Source organism: Schistocerca nitens, chromosome 1 (assembly GCF_023898315.1).
Source record: "Schistocerca nitens isolate TAMUIC-IGC-003100 chromosome 1, iqSchNite1.1, whole genome shotgun sequence".
NCBI classification, from domain to species: Eukaryota; Metazoa; Arthropoda; class Insecta; order Orthoptera; family Acrididae; genus Schistocerca; species Schistocerca nitens.
In genome coordinates, this window is record NC_064614.1 from 117,987,237 (window position 1) to 118,011,797 (window position 24,561).

The 24,561-nt window shown below is 43.4% G+C and overlaps 1 protein-coding gene across 1 annotated transcript in view; it reads left to right on the forward strand.

The window, feature by feature from the left end:
* LOC126242335 (mite allergen Der f 3-like) overlaps positions 1-23,979 on the forward strand; it is a 74,190-nt gene extending 50,211 nt beyond the window's left edge. The window contains exons 6-7 of the mRNA XM_049948079.1: positions 13,302-13,457; positions 23,800-23,979. Coding sequence (XP_049804036.1) covers positions 13,302-13,457; positions 23,800-23,946 — 303 coding nt within the window. The 3' untranslated portion in view covers positions 23,947-23,979. The remainder of the gene's footprint in view (positions 1-13,301; positions 13,458-23,799) is intronic.
* The last annotated feature ends 582 nt before the right edge of the window (positions 23,980-24,561 follow it).

The window sequence follows — 24,561 nt, forward strand, 5'->3', positions numbered from 1 at the left end:
CACTGACAGAACCACAGGCACATAGACACAGGCAACAGAGCATGCACAATGTCGGCACTAGTACAGTGTATATCCACCTTTCGCAGCAATGCAGGCTGCTATTCTCCCATGGAGACGATCGTAGAGATGCTGGATGTAGTCCTGTGGAACGGCTTGCCATGCCATTTCCACCTGGCGCCTCAGTTGGACCAGCGTTCGTGCTGGACGTGCAGACCGCGTGAGACGACGCTTCATCCAGTCCCAAACATGCTCAATGGGGGACAGATCCGGAGATCTTGCTGGCCAGGGTAGTTGACTTACACCTTCTAGAGCACGTTGGGTGTCACGGGATACATGCGGACGTGCATTGTCCTGTTGGAACAGCAAGTTCCCTTGCCGGTCTAGGAATGGTAGAACGATGGGTTCGATGACGGTTTGGATGTACCGTGCACTATTCAGTGTCCCCTCGACGATCACCAGTGGTGTACGGCCAGTGTAGGAGATCGCTCCCCACACCATGATGCCGGGTGTTGGCCCTGTGTGCCTCGGTCGTATGCAGTCCTGATTGTGGCGCTCACCTGCACGGCGCCAAACACGCATACGACCATCATTGGCACCAAGGCAGAAGCGACTCTCATCGCTGAAGACGACACGTCTCCATTCGTCCCTCCATTCACGCCTGTCGCGACACCACTGGAGGCGGGCAGCACGATGTTGGGGCGTGAGCGGAAGACGGCCTAACGGTGTGCGGGACCGTAGCCCAGCTTCATGGAGACGGTTGCGAATGGTCCTCGCCGATACCCCAGGAGCAACAGTGTCCCTAATTTGCTGGGAAGTGGCGGTGCGGTCCCCTACGGCACTGCGTAGGATCCTACGGTCTTGGCGTGCATCCGTGCGTCGCTGCGGTCCGGTCCCAGGTCGACGGGCACGTGCACCTTCCGCCGACCACTGGCGACAACATCGATGTACTGTGGAGACCTCACGCCCCACGTGTTGAGCAATTCGGCGGTACGTCCACCCGGCCTCCCGCATGCCCACTATACGCCCTCGCTCAAAGTCCGTCAACTGCACATACGGTTCACGTCCACGCTGTCGCGGCATGCTACCAGTGTTAAAGACTGCGATGGAGCTCCGTATGCCACGGCAAACTGGCTGACACTGACGGCGGCGGTGCACAAATGCTGCGCAGCTAGCGCCATTCGACGGCCAACACCGCGGTTCCTGGTGTGTCCGCTGTGCCGTGCGTGTGATCATTGCTTGTACAGCCCTCTCGCAGTGTCCGGAGCAAGTATGGTGGGTCTGACACACCGGTGTCAATGTGTTCTTTTTTCCATTTCCAGGAATATATATATATATATATATATATATATATATATATATATATATATATATATATAATGTCAAAGTATAATTACTTATTCGAGACGTCTGTTATATTCTGAGCAACAAGAACCGCTGTACACTTGAGTTTGTTAAATTGGAGAAAAATTCCGCTCCTTGCAAGGCGCCGATTGATCACTTTTTTTTTTCCTTTCCCACACACGTTTCAGCACTTTCTGTGGTTTCTTTAGAGGCTCTCATTTATTTTTTTCTTTCTGAAAATTATTACATTTTAGCTAGTAGAGATTACACGAATTTCGACTTAAAGTTATTTACATACAGGAAAAATAACTAGTCGTCGAATTTTGCGCTACTTCACACACAGCTAAAGGCACATCTTAAGAGTTAACACAATAATTGTCGTACGCGTATGCTACGCTGAAAACCAGGCCTAGGACGCTAATTTGGAAAATAAGTTATAAAGTTGCTCGAAGAACTACACGACACTATCAGTTATATATGTTGGTAGTTTTGTATCTATCATGCATTTCACAGCTTGTCATCTGCAAACAACGAAACGTATTTTTTTTTTTCACACTTCAGACTCGAAACCGCTACATTATATCGCATTAGTTATCGTTTTACTTCCAGATTTTTGATGCTGTTGTCTTTTTCCCTTATTATTGACGTAGGGAAACACTTATTCCTTTCACTATTGCTGTTTTTTGCTCTTACATACCCATTTGATATTTTTATTAAAAAATATGTTTCAGCTGTCATTCTAGATGTTATTATACTTATATGATGCTCATTTATCTCGCTGCGTGCTTGTTTGGCGAGCTGTGGGCTATTTCAAACAACGTCCACACTCCAAGACACAGTTTTAATCTGCCACAAGGCTTCAATAGCATTGGCGGACGAAGATTTCTGGCATAAGAAGTCACCCTCATTCTGCCAACAGCCTTGTCAAAGAGGGCGGAGGAGCGGACAGAGGTTCAGGGCACTCTCTTGTCCTAGGGGTGGGGAAACTGCCCCTGAAGGCGGAAGAATCAACAAAGATCAACGGCATGTGGATGCAGAAGGCAAAGGAAACAACTGCATTAAAGACACTTAACGTGTATCCAAAAGACACGTAACGTGTATCCACAGGACATGAGGCCTGTAACTGAAGAAGTGTCATGATGATCTCTCCTTTAGCAAAAGATTCCCGAATAGTCCCCCAGTCGGATCTCTGGGAGGGGACTGCCAAGGAGGAGGTTAACATGAGAATATATCTGCTCCTGGGTACGCCTTACAATCCAGTATCTGATTTCGAAATCTCTGTCTGATGCGATAGAAGAAGAAACAGGAGTCGATTTAGAAGAAATAGGAGACCCGGTATTAGAATCAGAATTTAAAAGAGCTTTGGAGGGCTTAAGACCAAATAAGGCAGAAGGGATAGATAACATTCCATCAGAATTTCTAAAATCGTTGGGGAAAGTGGCAACAAAACGGCTACTCACATTGGTGTGCAGAATGTATGAGTCTGGCGACATACCATCTGACTTTCGGAAACACGTCATCCACACAATTTCGAAGACGGCAAGAGCTGACAAGTGCTAGAATTATCGCACAATCAGCCAAACAGCTTATGCATCGAAGTTGCTGACAAGAATAATATACAGAAGAGTGGAAAAGAAAGCTGAGGATGCGCTAGATGACGACCAGTTTGGCTTTAGGAAAGGTAAAGGCACGAGAAAGGCAATTCTAGCGTTGCGGTTAATAATGGAAGCAAGACTAAAGATAAATCAAGACACGTTCATAGGATTTGTCGAACCGGAAAAAGCGTTCCACAATGTAAAATGGTGCAAGATTATCCAAATTCTGAGAAAAATAGGGGTAATCTATAGAGAGAGACGAGGAATAAGAGTGGGCGACCAAGGACGAAGTGCTCGTATTGAAAAGGGTGTAAGACAAGAATCTAGTCTTTTGCCCCTACTGTTCAATCTGTACATCGAGGAAGCAATGATAGAAATAAAAGAAAGGTTCAGGAGTGGAATTAAAATGCAAGGTGAAAGGATATCAATGATACGATTCGCTGATGACATTGCTTTCCTGAATGAAAGTGAAGAAGAATTACATGATCTGCTGAATGGAATGAACAGTCTAATGAGTAAAAATTGTGGACTGAGAGTAAATCGAAGAAAACCGAAAGTAGTGAGAAGTAGTATAAATGAGAACAGAGAGAAACTGAATATCAGGATCGATGGCCACGAAGTAGAGGAGGTTAAAGAATTCTCCTACCTAGGCAGTAAAATAACCAACGAAGGACGGAGCAGGAAGGTGATCAAAAGTAGACTAGCACTGGCAAAAAGGGCATTCCTGGAAAAGATTAATATCAAATATCGGCCTTAATTTGAGGAAGAAATTTCTGAGAATGTACGTCTGGAATACAGCATTGTATGGTAGTGAAAGATGGACTGTGGGAAAACCGGAACAGAAGAGAATCCAAGCATTTGAGATGTGGTGCTACAGACGAATGTTGAAAATTAGGTGGACTGAGAAGGCAAGGAATGAGGAAGTTCTGTACAGAATCGGAGAGGAAAGGAACATGTGGAAAACACTGATAAGGAGAAGGGACAGGATGATACAACATCTGTTAAACATGAGGGAATGAGTTCCATGGTAGTAGATGGAGCTGTAGAACGCAAAAACTGTAGAGGAACACAGAGATTGCAATACATCCAGCAAATAATTGAGGACGTAGGTTGCAAGTGCTACTCTGAGATGAAGAGATTACCACAGGAGAGGAATTCGTGGCGGGCCGTATCAAACCAGTCAGAAGACTGATGACACAAAAATAAAGAAAAAAAGGCTTCACTATAAAATATATATATATTAACTTTCGTTAAAACACCGTTATGAGCGTCTCTTTATCATGCAAATACGTCTATGTTACATGGACGTCATGTGTGTACTAAGTATGTGAACTATGTTTGGGATACTGTAGAAAAATGATTTTATCGATTCCATGTTCAGAAACCTGGAAAGGCTGTAGATTTAAACGATTCTTATAACGGCCAGATCATGATGGCCCAATGATTGGGAACCAGTGTCACAGAAAAAGAGACAAGCGGTAGCTGTTCAAATGTTGCTGTCAAGGCATCTATCTCCAATAAAGAATTGACGTTCTTAAGTACTCATAACCACAGGCGGTAGACACCACAACTCGTTTGAGACCTTCAACATTGGAAGCTTATTTTCCGTGAAAAATAGAACTGGTGGCAGCTCGGAAGCAACTGATGTCGAACTAAAATCGTGGGTAAGTAATCGCACACTGCAGGAAATTGAACTCATCAGGAGCAAATACTATTGTTGATTCTACAATAACGATAGGTACACCTGGATTTTCCATTGCATGGTTACATCAGCGTTAGTCAAGCTTCTTGCAACATCACTCTGATGGCCCTAACACATGCTGGCTCTCTGTTTTCACAAGTGTGTCGCAGGAAGAAGGTAGTGAAAATATACACAGCAACGAATATTCCTATGGCCTACGATTGTTACTGAGGACACCATTAAGACTGCGTTGTGGAGAGAATTTTTGGTGGACTTCATGAAGGATGAAGAAAAAATTACTTATAATCTCCTGAGAGGAGCTTGTGGAAGATTAGAAAACCTACACACTGTAAAACCGAAGGTTACTGGCGGATTAAAACTGAATGCCGCTCCGAGACTCGAACTTGCGACGTTTGCCTTTCGCGGTCAAGTGCTCAACCGACTGAGCTACCCAATCACAACTCACAATGCATCTCCACAGCTTTACTTCAACCAGAACCTCGTCTCCTATCTTTCAAACTTCACAGTTCTTCTACGAAACTTGCAAGACTAACACCACTGGAAGAAAGGATATTGAGGAGACATGGTTTAGCCACAATGTGGGAGATATTTCCAGAATGAAACTTTCCCTCTGCAACGGAGTGTGCGCTGACGTGGAACTTAAAACAGTTTTAATCCGCCAGTAAGATTCATATCAGCGCACTCTCCCCTGCAGAGCGAAAATTCATTCTGTAATATAAACCGGTTGGCCAGAATTAAGCTACAACCGATTCCATCCGAGTGCAGGTTAAGTATTTCAAATCACTGGTGAACTTCCCAGTACTACTACAGCTCCCTTGTCATCAGTTACTTTTTAGCCCTACTCAAATTAGTTGTCGTTTGGCGGCGAGTGGGAATGACCGCTGCCGCCAACATTGCACCAGTGAGAGCTCTGGTGCCATCGCTGGTTCCCATTGTGATGCCACCAAACCCATTCCACGCTGTAGCGGAGCTGTGACGACACAAGTGACGAAATGAAGCTCGTCATTTGCAGGGACAAATATGAATACTGGCCTATGATTTGAAGGATATGAGACACAAAGGAAGGAAACCGAAGAACGAAACAAAATGATGTTTACTTCACAGTTCTGACAGAGTAATCAGAGTGACTAGTTTTCTTCACTACTGGCCGTTAAAATTGCTACACCAAGAAGAAATGCAGATGATAAACGGGTGGTATTCATTGGACAAATATATTATACTAGAACTGACATGTGATTACATTTTCACGAAATTTGGGTGCATATATCCTGAGAAATCAGTACCCAGAACAACCACCTCTGGCCGTAATAACGGCCTTGATACGCCTGGGCATTGAGTCAAACAGAGCTTGGATGGCGTGTGCAGGTACAGCTACCCATGCAGCTTCAACACGATACCACAGTTCATCAAGAGTAGTGAATGGCGTATTGTGACGAACCAGTTGCTCAGCCACCATTGACCAGACGTTTCAATCGTGAGATATCTGGAGAATGTACTGGCCAGGACAGCAGTCGAACATTTTCTGTATCCAGAAAGGCCCGTACAGGACCTGAAACATGCGGTCCTGCATTATCCTGCTGAAATGTAGGCTTTCGCAGGGATCGAATGAAGGGTAGAGCCACGGGTTGTAACACATCTGAAAAGTAACGTCCACTGTTCAAACGTCAATGCGAACAAGAGGTGACTGAGACGTGTAACCAATGGCACCCCATACCGTCACGGCGGGTGGTACGCCAGTATGGCGATGAGAAATACTTGCTTCCAATGTGTGATCACGCGATGTCGCCAAACACGGATGCGGCCATCATGATGCTGTAAACAGAACCTGTATTCATCCGATAAAATGACGTTTTGCCATTCGTGCACCCAGGTTTGTCGTTGAGTACACCATCGCAGGCGCTCCTGTCTGTGATGCAGCGTCAAGGGTAAATGCAGCCATGGTCTCCGAGCTGATAGTCCATGCTGCTGCAAACGTTGTCGAACTGCTCGTGCAGATGGTTGTAGTCTTGCACACGTCCCCATCTGTTGACTCAGGCATCGAGACGTGGCTGCACGATCCGTTACAGCCATGTGAATAAGATGCCTGTCACCTCGACTGCTAGTGATATGAGGCCGTTGGGACCCAGCACGGCGTTCCGTGTTAGCCTCCTGAACCCATCGATTCCATATTCTGCTAACAGTCATTAGGTCTCGACTAACACGAGCAGCAATGTCGCGATACGACAAACCGCAATTACGATAGGCTACAACCCGACCTTTGTCAAAGTCGGAAACATGATGGTACGCATTTATCCTCCTTACACGAGGCATCACAACAACGTTTCACCAGGCAACGCCGGTCAACTGCTGTTTGTGTATGAGAAATCGGTTCGAAACTTTCCTCATATCAGCTCGTTGCAGGTGTCGCTACCGGCGCCAACCTTGTGTGAATGGTCTGAAAAGCTAATCATTTGCATATCACAGCATCATCTTCCTGTCGGTTAAATTTCGCGTCTGTAGCACGTCATCTTCGTGGTGTAGCAATTTTAATGGCCAGTAGTGTAGTTTACTGTATTTGGTATCCATCAAAAGAAAAGATATTATAAACATCTACGTTTCTTACAAGTATGAGCGAAACTGCGTCAAACTTATGAAGTAGCAAATAATGAGATTTGTTTATCATTCACTAAGTTTTTCATCTTTGGTGCTTGTTTAATATCTCCTGACATATAATCTGCAATTTTTGCGGTTACTTTCCAGTCTTTAATTCTCTTTTGTATCCTGTAATTTTATATACCGTACTTTCCACAATTCTATTGCATTTTTCATTGAACTACCTTGGACTTGAATAATTTTAATCTCCAATACAACTTGAACTAGCCACTTCATTTTCACACTTTTTTCCGACAGCTTGGACACCGGGTCCTTATCAACGTTATTTGCATCCGTTAACTCACTGCGTATACAACGTTTTATCATGTATTTGACATCATTTACTAAGCGAAAAGACAGCGTTGGCTACAAATGGCGGCTTCAATATGGGAGGACTACACGAGCACCAGTGAGAGGTCTAGTTATTTTTAATAAGTCTATGGTCTCCTCTTCGCCTGCGCAAAGCGTTGTGCCTCACAACTATCAAGTACGCAACTTTCCTTGTGTGAAAATCCGCATATTTCAAGGAAAAAACATAACCCCGGCACAAATTAAATTTAAAAATAGACTTTTGACATGCTTACAGTCGTTATAGAGATTTATACTACACATGAATATCGTAATTTGTATTTCATTTTTATAGGATAAATTGACTTTATAGTTCATGTGTGGAAGAGTTCAAGACTGACACAATTGTAAAAAACCATCCGTTTTATGAAATACACTACTGGCCATTAAAATTGCTACGCCACGAAGATGACGTGCTACAGACGTGAAATTTATCCGACAGGAAGAACATGCTGTAATATGCAAATGATTAGCTTTTCAGACCATTCACACAAGGTTGCCGCCGGTGGCGACACCTACAACGTGCTGACATGAGGAAAGTTTCCAACCGATTTCTCATACACAAACAGCAGTTGACCGGCGTTTCCGACTTTGATAAAGGTCGGATTGTAGCCTAACGCGATTGCGGTTTATCGTATCGCGACATTGCTGCTCGTGTTAGTCGAGATCTAATGACTGTTAGCAGAATATGGAATCGATGGGTTCAGGAGGCTAATACGGAACGCCATGCTGGATCCCAACGGCCTCGTATCACAAGCAGTCAAGATAACAGGCATCTTATCCGCATGGCTGTAACGGATCGTGCAGCCACGTCTCGATCCCTGAGTCAACAGATGGGGACGTTTAGAAGACAACAACCATCTGCACGAACAGTTCGACGACGTTTGCAGCAGCATTGACTATCAGCTCTGAGACCATGGCTGCGGTTACCTTGACGATGGTGTACTCAACGACGAACCTGGGTGCACGAATGGCAAAACGTAATTTTATCGGATGAATACAGGTTCTGTTTACAGCATCATGATGGTCGCGTCCGTGTTTGGCGACATCGCGTGAACGCACATGGGAAGCGTGTATTCGTCGTCGCCATACTGGCGAATCACCCGACGTGATGGTATGGGGTGCTATTGGTTACACGTCTGGGTCACCTCTTGTTCGCATTGACGACACTTTGAACGGTGGACGTTACATTTCAGATGTGTTACGACCCGTGGCTCTGCCCTTCATTCGATCACTGCGAAAGCCTACATTTCAGCAGGATAATGCAGGACCGCATGTTGCAGGTCCTGTACGGGCCTTTCTGGATACAGAAAACGTTCGACTGCTGCCCTTGCCAGCACATTCGCCAGATCTCTCGCCAACTGAAAACGTCTGGTCAATGGTGGCCGAACAACTGGCTCGTCACAATAAGCCAGTCACTACTCTTGATGAACTGTGGTATCATGTTGTAGCTGCATGGGCAGCTGTACCTGTACACGCCATCCAAGCTCTGTTTGACTCAATGCCAAGGCGTATCAAGACCGTGGTGGGTGTTCTGGGTACTGATTTCTCAGTATCTATCCACCCCATTGCGTGAAGATGTTATCACATGTCAGTTCTAGTATAATATATTTGTCCAATGAATACCTATTTATCATCTGCATTTCCTCCTGGTGTAGCAATTTTAATGGCCAGTAGTGTGTAAACTCGTAAATAGTAAACGGTAGGCGAAAGGAAATTTCGGAAAGATGTGCCGTCGAGCGAAGTATTTTGGTAAGACATAAAGTCATAGGCACAAGTTCGTGACTGAGCTATTAGCATTGCTGTAGGTAGGTACAGCCTTTCTTCGCTGGACACAAGGAGGGGGAGAGGGGGGGGGGGCTGATGAGCCTTTAACTCCTGGCAAACATCCACGTACCTCACTTGATAGAAGGTGGACATGGGGCTATCCTGGAGCAACTGGAATGAAGAAAAATCCCCACCCCTATCTGGGACTGTAACTGGAACCTCCACGATTGGAGTCTGGACCACCACAGTGATCAGGTATTTTTGTACTCAACAAAAATAAACACTATTTCATGGAGTTCAATAGATTTGACGTGATATGTTTGAAATCATTTCCAGATGGGAGAATTTCCTTCTATTTCAGAAATATCCTACTTAAAATTAGGATCAGCATGCTTAGAGACACTGTGCACAAGTATTCCATACGTCGATTTCAGATTTTTTCCGTCAGTAACCTCACCGCTGTTTTCTATCGCTGTGGAGAGTGGAGAGCTGTGGTATATGTCTTCAGACAATCCTTGTCGATGCAACGTTGCTTCTTTAGACTTTAAATGTTAAATGGTAACTACTTTAAATTAAGCTATAGTTAATTATATGCTTCATTATTTTTATATTGTGTTAAAATTTTGAGTCCTTCTAATAGACGTCTGACTATAGGTGACTCACATCATACACCGTAAGACATACGAAACGACGCAAGACGAAGGGTTTATTTGAATAGGACGGAAATCGATAGATGTGATGTACTTGTACACACAAACAAACGATTATTTTTCAGAAAAAAATGGATAATGTTTTTAAGATAAAGGGCTTCAAAAAAAGATCTAGTAAATAGCGCGTTGGTCCAACTCCCGCAAGCAGTTACATGACTTGGCACTGATTGATAGAATTTGTTGGAGGTCCTCGTAAGGGACACGGTGTCAGATTCTATCGAATTGACGCTTTAGACCGTCAGAATCCCGACCTGGTTGAAGGACGCTGCCCATATTGCTCAAAACGTTTTCAGTTGCGGAGTGATCCGACGACTTTGCTGGTCAAGGCAGGGTTTGGCAAGCAGCAAGACAAGCAGTAGAAACTTCTCGCCATGTGAGGGCGGGCATTATCTTACTGAAATGTAAGCCAAGGATGGCTTGCCCTGAATTGCAACAAAACGGGGCGTAGAATACCATCAGGTAACGCCGTGTTTTAAGGATGCCGCGATGACAACCAGAGGGTCACGCTATGAAAAAGAAATGGCATGCCAGACCATCATTCCTGGTTGTCGGGCCATATGGCGGGCACATCCCACCACTCTTTAGGATGTCTCCAGACACGCCTTCACTAGTCATCGAGACTCAGATCGAAGTGGAACGCATCACTGAAGACAATTCTATTCCAGTCAATGAGATTCCAGGTCGAAGATGTGTCTGCGACGGAATACCAACCTGACTGTCGCCCGTCATATGGGCCGACAACCAGGAGTGATGGTCTAGTGCGCCATTTCTTTCAATTGCATGACACTTTTGTTGTCATTCGCGGCACCCTTACACCATAGCGGTGTGTTGACGATATTCTACACCCTATTTTGTTGCCCTTCATGGCAAGTTATCCCCGGCTTACATTTCAGCAAGATAATGCCCGACCGCATACTGCGAGAGTTTCTACTGCTTGTCTTGGTTCTTGCCAAATCCTACCAGCAAGATCGCCGGGTCTCCACCTAATCGAGAGCGTTTGGAGCATAACGGGCAGGGCCCTCCAACCAGTTCCAGATTTTGGACACTGACCATCTAAAGCGTCAATTGGACAAACTTTGACACGACATCCCTTAGGGGGACATCCAAGAACACTGTCAATCAATGCCAAGCCGAATAACTGCTCGCATAAGGGCGGTAGGTGGACCAACGCTTTATTGACTTGCTCCGATTGAGAAGCTCTTCCCCCTAAAAAAATCGTCCATCTTTTAAAAATTATAATCATTTGTTTGTATGTAGATGTACAACACATCAATAGATTTCCGTCCCTATCGAATAATTCCTTTGTGGTGCAACGTTTTTAATCTTTATTTATTTACTTTTTTATTGTCTTAGAGTGTACATTTCCTTGCTTTAACTCCTATGTTTTGAAAAGTAGAACGTATTGTCATAGCACTAGCATAAAAAAATATGTGTGTTTTTGGATAGGGTCCGCCTTTAGCAAAACACATTTTTTGTTTTTTAACCCAAACATGTTTCACTGCAGTTGCAGCATCTTCACTGTGCTTTTATTTTCTATCTGTTAAAGATAAAGCCTCCCCCCATGAACCATAGACCTTGCAGTTGGTGGGGAGGCTTGCGTGCCTCAGCGATACAGATAGCCGTACCGTAGGTGCAACCACAACGGAGGGGTATCTGTTGAGAGGCCAGACAAATGTAAGGTTCCTGAAGAGGGGTAGCAGCCTTTTCAGTAGTTGCAGGGGCAACAGTCTGGATAATTGACTGATCTGGCCTTGTAACACTAACCAAAACGGCCTTGCTGTGCTGGTACTGCGAACGGCTGAAAGCAAGGGGAAACTACGGCCGTAATTTTTCCCAAGGGCATGCAGCTTTACTGTATGGATAAATGATGATGACGTCCTCTTGGGTAAAATATTCCGGAGGTAAAATAGTCCCCCATTCGGATCTCCGGGTGGGGACTACACAGGAGGACGTCGTTATCAGGAGAAAGAAAACTGGTGTTCTACGGATCGGAGCGTGGAATGTCAGATCCCTTAATCGGGCAGGTAGGTTAGAAAATTTAAAAAGGGATATGGATAGGTTAAAGTTGGATATAGTGGGAATTAGTGAAGTTCAGTGGTAGGAGGAACAAGACTTTTGGTCAGGTGAATACAGGGTTATAAATACAAAATCAGATAGGCGTAATGCAGGAGTAGGTTTAATAATGAATAAAACTATAGGAATGCGGGTAAGCTACTACAAACAGCACAGCGAACGCATTGTTGTGGCTAAGATTGACACGAAGCCCACGCCTACGACAGTAGTACAAGTCTATATGCTAACTAGCTCTGCAGATGACGAAGAAATTGAAGAAATCTATGATGAGATAAAAGAAATTATTCAGATAGTGAAGGAAGACGAAACTTTAATAGTCATGGGCGACTGGAATTCGATAGTAGGAAAAGGAAGAGAAGGAAACGTAGTAGGTGAATATGGATTGGGGGTAAGAAATGAAAGAGGAAGCCGCCTGGTGGAATTTTGCACAGAACACAACTTAATCATAGCTAACACTTGGTTCAAGAATCATAAAAGAAGGTTGTACACATGGAAGAAGCCTGGAGATACTGACAGGTTTCAGATAGATTATACAATGGTAAGACAGAGATTTAGGAACCAGGTTTTAAATTGTAAGACACTTCCAGGGGCAGATGTGGACTCTGACCACAATCTATTGGTCATCACTTAAAAGGAAAATGTAAGTGAAACATTATGTAAATAGACACACACATAGGATCAAATAATTTCAGACATAGAAATAACAAGTTTTCAAATCGTAATTTTGACTTAAACAATTTGTCTACTTTAAGGTGTAAGTGGTTGGAGATGACAAACTGTGCAAAAAACGGTCACTGTAGAAACACAACACATCAGAAAAACCACACCATGTGGTAAAAAAGGTATGAATTCGTAATTTATGTGTTTTTCAAAATATCTGTAACCACTATATGAAAACTAATAGCTACATGTATACAAATAGCAAAGAACACTCTTTATCTTGAACAGATGGAAAATAAAAGCCTACTGAAGATGCTGCAATGCAGTGAAACATGTTTGGGTTAAAAAAACAACAAATGCGTTTTGCTAAGGCGGACCCTATCCAAAAACATATATATTGTTAAATCAAACACGGAAGAAAAGAGCTTCAACCCCAAGATGATTAGTATAAGAAAAGACTGTTGACTTTCACAGTACCAGGGGCCGAGTCTAGATGGACTGCGCAAAGTGGACATACAAGTAATAAACCAAGAGGAGTGCGAGGCAGTGTGGAATGAGCGTGGCTACCCTGTCTACCCTACACAGATCTGCGCTGCTCGTTTCGAGGACTTAAACTACGGTTCCTGCCACGTAAGTACAGAGCGAGTTCGTAGTGAAAAGCCAGCTTGGGTGACGAGCACAAGTGAGACAGCTCATGGGTCAATGTTCCGTTCTGTCAGTAACTGCTGACTTCTGGCTGAGAATGCCGTTAACTTTTGTCACAACGTTTAAATAAGATCACCCAGCAATATAACAGTCACCATTGTTAAAAGAGCACGTTTGTGGCTTTGGAGCACTCTGCATGCTGTAGAACTAAGACAAACAAATACTAGTGTTCTTTTAGTCATACTGGATCTTGTTGACCTGCAACACGTTATTAAATTAAAAACTGTCGATGGAGACCAGCCACAAATGCTCAAAAAATTAGTTTATTGTCGTTTCTTTACGACCGTCCACTTTCTCGAAAAGAAAGATCTGGAAATACGCAGTGGCACCCACGCTTCACTTCAACATATTCTCAATCAACAACTGACCTAGCTAAGAAATAGTTCCTGCAGATTTTCCTTCAGCTATTCACACAAGTTAAACGTAACATAGATCACCAAACAGTTGAACTTCAAGCAAGCATGTCCTTACTTTGAATTCTGTAGTATTAGCACTGCTTAAAATCTCAACTGCTGCCACAGAAGAAAGTGTACACAGATGTAAACCAAATGAACACGCTAGCCGGAGACTCTCAATACTTAATAAAATATATTTCGATTTTTTTAAACTTTCTATTATGTACTGCGTTAAAACTTAGATAAATTTGTACCGAAAGGTACTTGTTTATGATGTCAGTCTGAAGTTGATCATATCTTTATTATTCTCGTCGTCAAATATTCTGACTAATTCGGATACGGACATCAAGTGTTGCTGACCCAACTATTTAAAAAAAAATGAAAAGAAAAAGAACAAAAATGTGCAACTGCGACTGAAAAAAAATGAAATATAAAAAAAATGTAAATGATCAGATACGTTGCCCCATTCAGGCGGGACACTACACTCAAGCAAATACTGAAATTATATGTTTACATATATGTTATAACAAAAATTGTTTTGTAGCCCTTATCTAATAAGTTGCGTTGTTTGTGTGCGTAAAGTATACTTCCTGCATTAATTTGTGGAATCTTTCACGCATATTCTATTTTTAGTGAAAGATGACTGAGAGCATTGCTCATTAGGAAACCTGTGACATGTTTATTTGAAGGATAACTTTTGCTTGTAAACAATAATACCACATGTGAAGCAAATGTCTCAAGTTGCATCTGTAATGAAGAATACTGTTGAGAAGTTTCTGAGCCGTAGTCGGTTGTACAGTACGTGCATGTTGTACTCATTTGCACATTTCATGCTTCTGCTAAAAAATACGTAAGTATTAAATAGGAAAAAAACACCTTTCATTAGAACAATGTAAATACACTCCTGGAAATGGAAAAAAGAACACATTGACACCGGTGTGTCAGACCCACCATACTTGCTCCGGACACTGCGAGAGGGCTGTACAAGCAATGATTACACGCACGGCACAGCGGACACACCAGGAACCGCGGTGTTGGCCGTTGAATGGCGCTAGCTGCGCAGCATTTGTGCACCGCCGCCGTCAGTGTCAGCCAGTTTGCCGTGGCATACGGAGCTCCATCGCAGTCTTTAACACTGGTAGCATGCCGCGACAGCGTGGACGTGAACCGTATGTGCAGTTGACGGACTTTGAGCGAGGGCGTATAGTGGGCATGCGGGAGGCCAGGTGGACGTACCGCCGAATTGCTCAACACGTGGGGCGTGAGGTCTCCACAGTACATCGGCGTTGTCGCCAGTGGTCGGCGGAAGGTGCACGTGCCCGTCGACCTGGGACCGGACCGCAGCGACGCACGGATGCACGCCAAGACCGTAGGATCCTACGCAGTGCCGTAGGGGACCGCACCGCCACTTCCCAGCAAATTAGGGACACTGTTGCTCCTGGGGTATCGGCGAGGACCATTCGCAACCGTCTCCATGAAGCTGGGCTACGGTCCCGCACACCGTTAGGCCGTCTTCCGCTCACGCCCCAACATCGTGCAGCCCGCCTCCAGTGGTGTCGCGACAGGCGTGAATGGAGGGACGAATGGAGACGTGTCGTCTTCAGCGATGAGAGTCGCTTCTGCCTTGGTGCCAATGATGGTCGTATGCGTGTTTGGCGCCGTGCAGGTGAGCGCCACAATCAGGAGTGCATACGACCGAGGCACACAGGGCCAACACCCGGCATCATGGTGTGGGGAGCGATCTCCTACACTGGCCGTACACCACTGGTGATCGTCGAGGGGACACTGAATAGTGCACGGTACATCCAAACCGTCATCGAACCCATCGTTCTACCATTCCTAGACCGGCAAGGGAACTTGCTGTTCCAACAGGACAATGCACGTCCGCATGTATCCCGTGACACCCAACGTGCTCTAGACGGTGTAAGTCAACTACCCTGGCCAGCAAGATCTCCGGATCTGTCCCCCATTGAGCATGTTTGGGACTGGATGAAGCGTCGTCTCACGCGGTCTGCACGTCCGGCACGAACGCTGGTCCAACTGAGGCGCCAGGTGGAAATGGCATGGCAAGCCGTTCCACAGGACTACATCCAGCATCTCTACGATCGTCTCCATGGGAGAATAGCAGCCTGCATTGCTGCGAAAGGTGGATATACACTGTACTAGCGCCGACATTGTGCATGCTCTGTTGCCTGTGTCTATGTGCCTGTGGTTCTGTCAGTGTGATCATGTGATGTATCTGACCACAGGAATGTGTCAATAAAGTTTCCCCTTCCTGGGACAATGAATTCACGGTGTTCTTATTTCAATTTCCAGGAGTGTATATATATAAATTAATTTATATGCTTTCAGTTGTAAGTACATTACTATTTTATTTATTGTATAAGGCATCCACACAGCATACAATGGTGCTAACTACACAAACATGATTATGAAGAACAGGAACATGTGATATGTTGGTGACGATTCAGACACTGTACTAAAACAACTCTAGCTATCTGAAGATCGTCCTAATGACCCGAAACCAGTCATGGCAATAAAATTAAGTTTTTAAAAAAATATTTGTGGCAGGTTTGTAGTCTCCCTCAACAATTATAAATAAGCATTTTTATGTAGGGATGTTAAATCTTACTTAGAGTTTACTAGCAGACTTCTGCAACAATAGTACGGTAGGCACTCCGTGCTGGAATCTCAAAAGCTTGTTCTTCGCTACTGCTAGAGTATTTGAAAGCTTCGCCAGGTCGTGTTAAGATAGGAAATAAAAGGGGTTTGGAAGCATGCTACTACTTTTGTAGCGAGCCAATGAAGTTAGAACGAGTGTTGTATTATCATCTTTAGAAAACAGATGATTTTCTTTTAGCGAACGATGTTCAGCACGTTTAAGGAACAAATACTACGTACTATTAACTATTCTCTTGCATCTATCGTATACTTCGAAGAAAGACCACGAAAGCAAAGCGGAGAAGGGCACATGCGGAGACACACGGTCATTTCTGCTTCACTTGGAACGGGAAATGGAAGGAGAAATAGCTATATGAAGTATCATCTGCCTTTGACTACAGCTTTTACCGTTCATTTCTGTGCTTCATTGGTCAAACAGAAACATTGCCTAATAATGTCTCAGAAGGATTTTTTTGGCGTTGAAGTCAACACTACTGTTGGCTCTATTACAAGGAAATAGGAAAAACGAACATTTCAAGTATAAGCAACGTCTAGATCTATTGTCGTTTTAAAACTATACTGCATAAACAGGAGATAGACTATATTGTCAGTATTACCAGGTCGATTTGATGTTCGTATGTTTTTGAATAGGGGGTAAGGAACTTGGTATTCAGTTAACAGGTTTAGGGGAAAAAGGAAACTACCACAGCTGATTAACAAGTACTGCAGTGTAGCCTACTTGATCAAAATGATATATTTTACAACACAAGGCAACTTTCATGGCTTCTTAAAAGTCCCATAAATTCCTGATGGCGGTTTTGACAATACGTTAACGTACTTTGCCGACGTTTTCTGTAATTTCTCTGAACCGCCGGCCATATTCGTGAAGGAACTGGCGCTGGCCAGGGCCTTCTATACAGTTACATTTTTCTTAGCATCAGGTTCTGAGGACCGTGAGATGTTGGGATCCACAAAGTTTTGGTGACGTAAAATGTTCCACTTTATTTGTATCCATTGTAATATCCATTCCATGTATATCATCTCGATATATGCAGTATAATCTACTTGCTGCGAAAGTAAGCAAAGTGTGTGGATTGTTCTGTAGATTGACAGCCCATTTCACCACATTTATCTGCTGACTTTCCTGCAGTCACTGTAAACCGTTGTAACATATCAGATTATACATGCAGGTTGAGCACGCAGATAACTGAAGATTGCATAGTAAGACTCTCGTCACCCTACCGTTATCATCACCTGGAATCTAATTGCATGCAAGAAGAAGTAATCTCTCTTAGTGGCAACTCAACACTGATTCCCTGTACATCAGAATTTTCATTAGTCGTGAACCAAACTCAAGCAAGTAACAATACGTCTGCCATGCAACGTGTCACAATTCAAGCATGTATGTATTTATGTATATGTACGAAGAATGACGAGGTATTTCGAAATAAATCAGAAAGAAACACATTATCTTTGTATTGTCACAGGCACACAGACTTACAAGCTTCTGATTTACAACAAACAGAACATCATGTTTGCATATCACGATTCGTCAACAAGCAAAAATCTACAGATGGGTGCAAAAAAATGTAGATACCATTTGATAGTTAATACCTTTGGAACGTGTTGTTGCAATTTTACGCAGTAGCGTAGTGCATTTTCTCAACAGATCTTGGATCAGGTCTTCCAGCAGGTGACGGAGCAGCAGTGAATGAAGCGACATTGTCGTTTAAGCAACGCAAGGCCGTATTGAAGTGGTACTGGAATGAACGAAAACGTGATGGCGGTGCAATGGCAACGGCGTAATTTGTATGGATCTCACCCACAACACTTTATCGTATTCAGGATAAATTTCAAGCCAAGGTTACTGTTCAGGATGTACATTAGGAAAGGTCTGGACGACCAAAAACATCAACAAGTCCAGCTTCCAGAGCAGCTCGTTTGTGAAGCAGGGTACACAATAAAACGGGGTAAGCTGACCAAGCGTACGTTGAATTCTGAAGGCTGCAAAGTGCAAAGTGTACATTCCAAGATCACCATACGCTGAACGAAGACGATCCAGATCAATGGCTGGAGTACTGCGAGTGGTTTGAAGGCATGCTTCTCGACGATGAACGGTATGCAGGGATGGTTATATGGTCTGACGAGGCGCAATTCAAACTGAACGGTACTGTAAACCGCCACAACTGCAGGTACTGGTCTCCTGAAAATTCTCCTGTCCACATGAACAAATAAGTTAACCTACCGGGTGTCAATGTGCGGTGTGGTATGTCATCACGCGGTTTGACTTGCCCATTCCTGTTTGAAGGAACCGTAACTGGTGAGGTGTATATTCACATGCTGCAAACATCAATTTTACCTGCCACCTGAAAGGTGTTTGGAAATGAAAGATTTTACCTACAACAAAATGACGCTCCATCTTACTACCACAGAGATTTCAGAGCCTACTTGGATGGCAATCTACCTACACGATGGACAGGTAGGACAGGAACTGTTGAGTGCCCACCCCAGTCTCCAGACCTTACACCTCCTGACTTCTACCTAGGGAGGACCTTGAAAAAGGAAGTTTTTTCAGTAGGAGACAGCTGTACTGAACGAGCTATGACAAACCAAATGGTTCAAACGGCTCTGAGCACTATGGGACTTAACATCTATGGTCATCAGTCCCCTAGAACTTAGAACTATTTAAACCTAACTAACCTAAGGACATCACACACACACCCAGTCATCACGAGGCAGAGAAAATCCCTGACCCCGCCGGGAATCGAACCCGGGAACCCGCGCGTGGGAAGCGAGAACGCTACCGCACGACCACGAGCTGCGGACTATGACAAACCATCGAGGTGTCCTGTGTGGCTATTACACCAGCAATACTGACAGCCGTAGTCCGGTCAACAGTTCAGCGGCATCGACGTTCTTTGATTGAGGGTCACTTTGAACCCATAAAATAACCTTCCCTTTCTCCTGCCCCCCCCCCCCCCCTCCAGCCCAAGAATTGTAACGTTACGTCGTTTTGTTCCATTAGTATTGACTGTTGAACAGTGTCTACATTTTTCTGGACCCCTCTGTATTTTATACTTCATGAGAGCTGACTGAACAACCTTGAATCACTAAAAAGAGAGAAAAATATTTTCGGTGCTATAACAAGCTTCCATTCAACTAAATATGAGCAACCTGCGAGGATCCATTTTACCTTGCGTAAGTACCCCTCGTCATGTCGGCTCGCGGAGAAATCTCAATTAAGCAATGCCATCATAACACCGCCACTCTCACTGTCTCACTGTGATAAATAAACTGAAATAGTCTGACCGAATTCCTTATTCATTGTAGAATCTTCACAACAGTGTGAATCTCCATCAAATGAGACAATCTTCCTCTCACCATCAGAACTGACCAATACCAGCATTAACATCCAACAAACCAGTCCAGAAAATGGCAAATTCTCTTTCAAGCAGGTAGATCTTCATGGTCCACAGTCTACGAATGAATCCTATTAGTTGGAAGCAAATCTGACTTCCAAAGACTCAAAATCGCTACATTATGTATACGAAAAAGCTGCTTCAGCGCTTATATTGATTAATCGAAACTACTTATAGCAGATGTGCGTACCGAATAGCAAAGATAAATATCACGATCCACTAGAAACAAGATATAATGGGAACAAATGAAAGTGTCAAATAAATAGGCATATTTAATATTCTCTTCATGTTGTAACCCATGAAACTTACCAGAAATGATGTACTCCACTTCAGCACAATTCGGATGCACAATCCTTTCAACTCTCGAAAAGCAAACAAAGTAATGATTACATTTCATCTTCGACTTTAGAAGATTTAATACACTCTGGGCATTAAAACTGATACACCAAGAAGAAATGCATATGATAAACGGGTATTCATTGGACAGATATATTATGCTAGAACTGACATGTTATTATATTTTCACGCAATTTGGGTGCATAGATCCTGAGAAACCAGTACCCAGAACAACCACCTCTGTCCGTAATAAGGGCCTTGATACGACTGGGCATTGATTCAAACAGAGCTTGGATGGCATGTACAGGTACAGCTGCCCATGCAGCTTCAACACGATACCACAGATCATCAAGAGTAGAGACTGGCGTATTGTGACGAGCCACTTGCTCGGCCACCATTGACCAGACGTTTTCAATTGGTGAGAGATCTGGAGAACGTGCTTTCTGTATCCAGGAAGGTCCGTACAGGTCCTGCAACATGCGGTCGTGCATTATCCTGCTGAAATGTAGGGTTTCGCAAGGATCGAATAAAGGGTAGAGCTACGGGTCGTAACACATCTGAAATGTAACGTCCACTGTTCAAAGTGCCGTCAATGCGAACAAGAGGTGACTGAGACGTGTAACCAATGGCACCCCATACCATCACGGCGGGTGATACGCCAGTATGGCGATGACGAATACACGCTTCCAATGTGCGTTCACAGCGATGTCGCCAAACATGAATGCGGCCATCATGATGCTGTAAACAGAACTTGGATTCATCCGAAAAAATGACGTTTTGCCATTCGTGCACCCAGGTTCATCGTTGAGTACACCATCGCAGGCGCTCCTGTCTGTGACGCAGCGTCAAGGGTAACCGCAGCCATGGTCTCCGAACTGATAGTCCATGCTGGTGCAAATGTCGTCTAACCGTTCGTGCAGATGGTTGTTGTCTTGCAAACGTCCCCATCCGTTGACTCAGGGATCGAGACGTGGCTGCACGATCCGTTACAGCCATGCGGATAAGATGTCTGTCATCTCGACTGCTAGTGATACGAGGCCGTTGGGATCCAGCACGGCGTTCCGTATTACCCTCCTGAACCCACTGATTCCATATTCTGCTAACAGTCTTTGGATGTCGACCAACGCGAGCAGCAATGTCGCGATACGATAAACCGCAATCGCGATAGGCTACAATCCGACCTTTATCAAAGTCGGAAACGTGATGGTACGCATTTCTCCTCCTTACACGAGGCATCACAACAACGTTTCACCAGGCAACGCCGGCCAACTGCTGTTTGTGTATGAAAATCGGTTGCAAACTTTCCTCATGTCAGCACGTCGTAGGTGTCGCCATCGGCGCCAGCCTTGTGTGAATGCTCTGAAAAGCTAATCATTTGCAAATCACAGCATCTTCTTCCTGTTGGTAAAATTTCGCGGCTGTAGCACGCCATCTTCGTGGTGTAGCAATTTTAATGTCCAGTTGTGTATTATCTGATATACCCAGGCAATTGCTAAAACTTCACGCTGAATAACTATATACTACTTTTCCCAGAGATTTACAGACCAACTTGCAAATGCAATTGTGCGAAATTCTATTATCCATTTACTTCATAGATGTGCTACACAGTGACTGCTGTCTGTTGCTTTGGTTAATTTGGATGGTGCAACAAGTAGCTTGGCATAATTTTGACTTGACTAGATCTAAATAATTTTGTTGTTCTAGTGCCCATATCCAAACCACATCTTTCTTCAGTTGCTTTAGCAGGGAATCTCCTGACAGACAATGATCTTCAACAAGTCGACGATTTTTGTCTTCCCATCTATTCCAGTTACACTGCTAATTATATGTTCTGTAATTATTATTGTTAATGTAGTTTTGTCGTTGCTGTGAGCCTGATTTTGGCTGCATCAGATATTTTGATTACCTTCCTGCATTCGGCACTCTTCATTAATGACTTCCATGCAATCTAGCGTCAACAACATTTCTTCAAAATAGTGGTAGAGCTTCACTTTAATTAAGAATTGAATTAAAACTTAATCCTTTACAAGATCGTCTAGATATACGTTTTCATCCAGAGACGTTGAAACTAGCTACTCATTGTGCCTTTTTGATTTTATTTTGTATTTTGATTTTATATTTATAATCCTGTATACACCTAACCAGAAGTCTTGTTCCTCCTGCCACCGAACTTCACTAATTCCCATTATATATTATATCCATTTCCCTGTTTAGTTTTTCTAACTTACCTACCCGATTAAGGGATCTGACATTCCACACTCCAATCCCTAGAACGCCAGTTTTATTTCTCCTGATGACGACGTCATCCCGAGCAGTCCCCACCTGAAGATCCAAATGGGGGACTATTTTACCTCCGGAATATTTTACCCAAGAGGACGTCATCATCATTTAACTATACAGTAAAACTGCATGCCCTCGCAAAAATTACGGTTGCAATTTCCCCTTGCTTTCAGCCATTCGCAGTACCAGCACAGCAAAGTTGTTTTGGTTGATGTTACATGGCCAGATCAGTCAATCATCCAGATTGTTGCCCCTGGCAAGGCTGCTGCCCCACTTCAGGAACCACACGTTTGTCTGGACTCTCAACAGAGACCCCTCCATTGTGGTTGCACCTACGGTACGGCTATTTGTATCGCTGACGTACTCAAGCCTCCCCACCAACAGGAGGTTCATGGTTCATGTGGGAACATTACACACTAGAACGCATATTTCCATTAAAGTCCATATCAGGTTGCAATCTTATCCAGAAATCTTGCAATCAATCACTTACAGAAATAAACTGAATATTTAAATTCCATGTCTCATTTGATACCTTTAGTCTATCTCTGTTTCCCAGGGCAGAAAGCTATCTTAAATTGTATAAGTTATGTGTATGAATATGTTAAAGACCTGAAGAAATATTACAATGTATGAGTACTCATTATCTATTATTTCATTTTCGCTCATTATACACTTCCACTCATTGTAGCAATGCATCTCAGTAGGACTTACTGATAGCGATTAACAGGCTACCTGTTTGAAAGTTAGAGTTTCAGCTTAACTTTCAAATGTGGAAGATGAAAACATGAACACATATGAAATAGAATAAAATCAGTCACAGAAAATGTTATAAATTTTATTGAAAAACTGAATTTTTGCAGACGTAAGAGCAAATTACATTCAAGATTTGTCAGATTTGGTGTGTTATTCGAAGTACTAATATTAGTTGCTTATAATTATTTAATTATATAGTGTTTCATAAATGTCATTACTTAGATTGTCGCTTGTAATCAATATATTAGTTAAAATACTGACATTTTATAAATAAATATATGAATTACAATTGAATTGAAAACAAATATTTTTAAGATTACTAGAAAGAAAAGATGTATTATTTCAAGAATGGCCAGAATACAGCTATTTAAAAGATGATTTTCTACGGATACAACAACTAACTTTATCCATTGATCTCCGTAGGGTGACTCAGGGGGTCCACTGCTCTACGAGGGGAAGATTGTGGGGGTGGTGTCGTGGGGCCACGAATGTGCAGTGCCTCCCTACCCCACAATCTACACACGTGTCTCCAGCTATGTAGATTGGATTATCGACAGGACCAGTGATTGATAGCTGTATCCCTAGCACCGTTAGACCTGTATTTGCTACAGTTTTTAAATATTGATAAAAATTGATGTTCAGTGTTGTGTTATTACAAAATGTTATCAGTATCAACGTCTGTACACAAGTGACAATAAAATTCCATCAGCAGTTTAATGTAGTAGCACTCTTATACTTACGTCATGCTCACCTTCGCTCTTAAAAAACATCATTACATTGTAATATCTGTCATTCAGTGCTCACCTTACACAGCAAAGTGAAAACATGCAATTATGGTGGTTAGGCATCAACTTTTAATTATTATCTCAAAGAAATCAAAATGTGATTATGAAACTCGGTGAAGGTACTAATTCTTCTGCACATATTAAACATGGTAATAATTGTTCCCACATTCCATCTGTGAATGTAATCGGACGAAATCTAACAAATCACGCTTAAAAAATGTAATACACCTTGTAGTGATCATGGAGCACTTTTTATATCCTATTTGCATCTGCCCAAATAGAAAAACTTTTGTAATGCTTTCAGAGTCTCGTTCCTCATCTTATCCCTCTGCAGCACTGCATGTCTCCGTCACACAAATCCACCAACATAGCGGAGGTCGGTAACGCACCCCCGTGCACG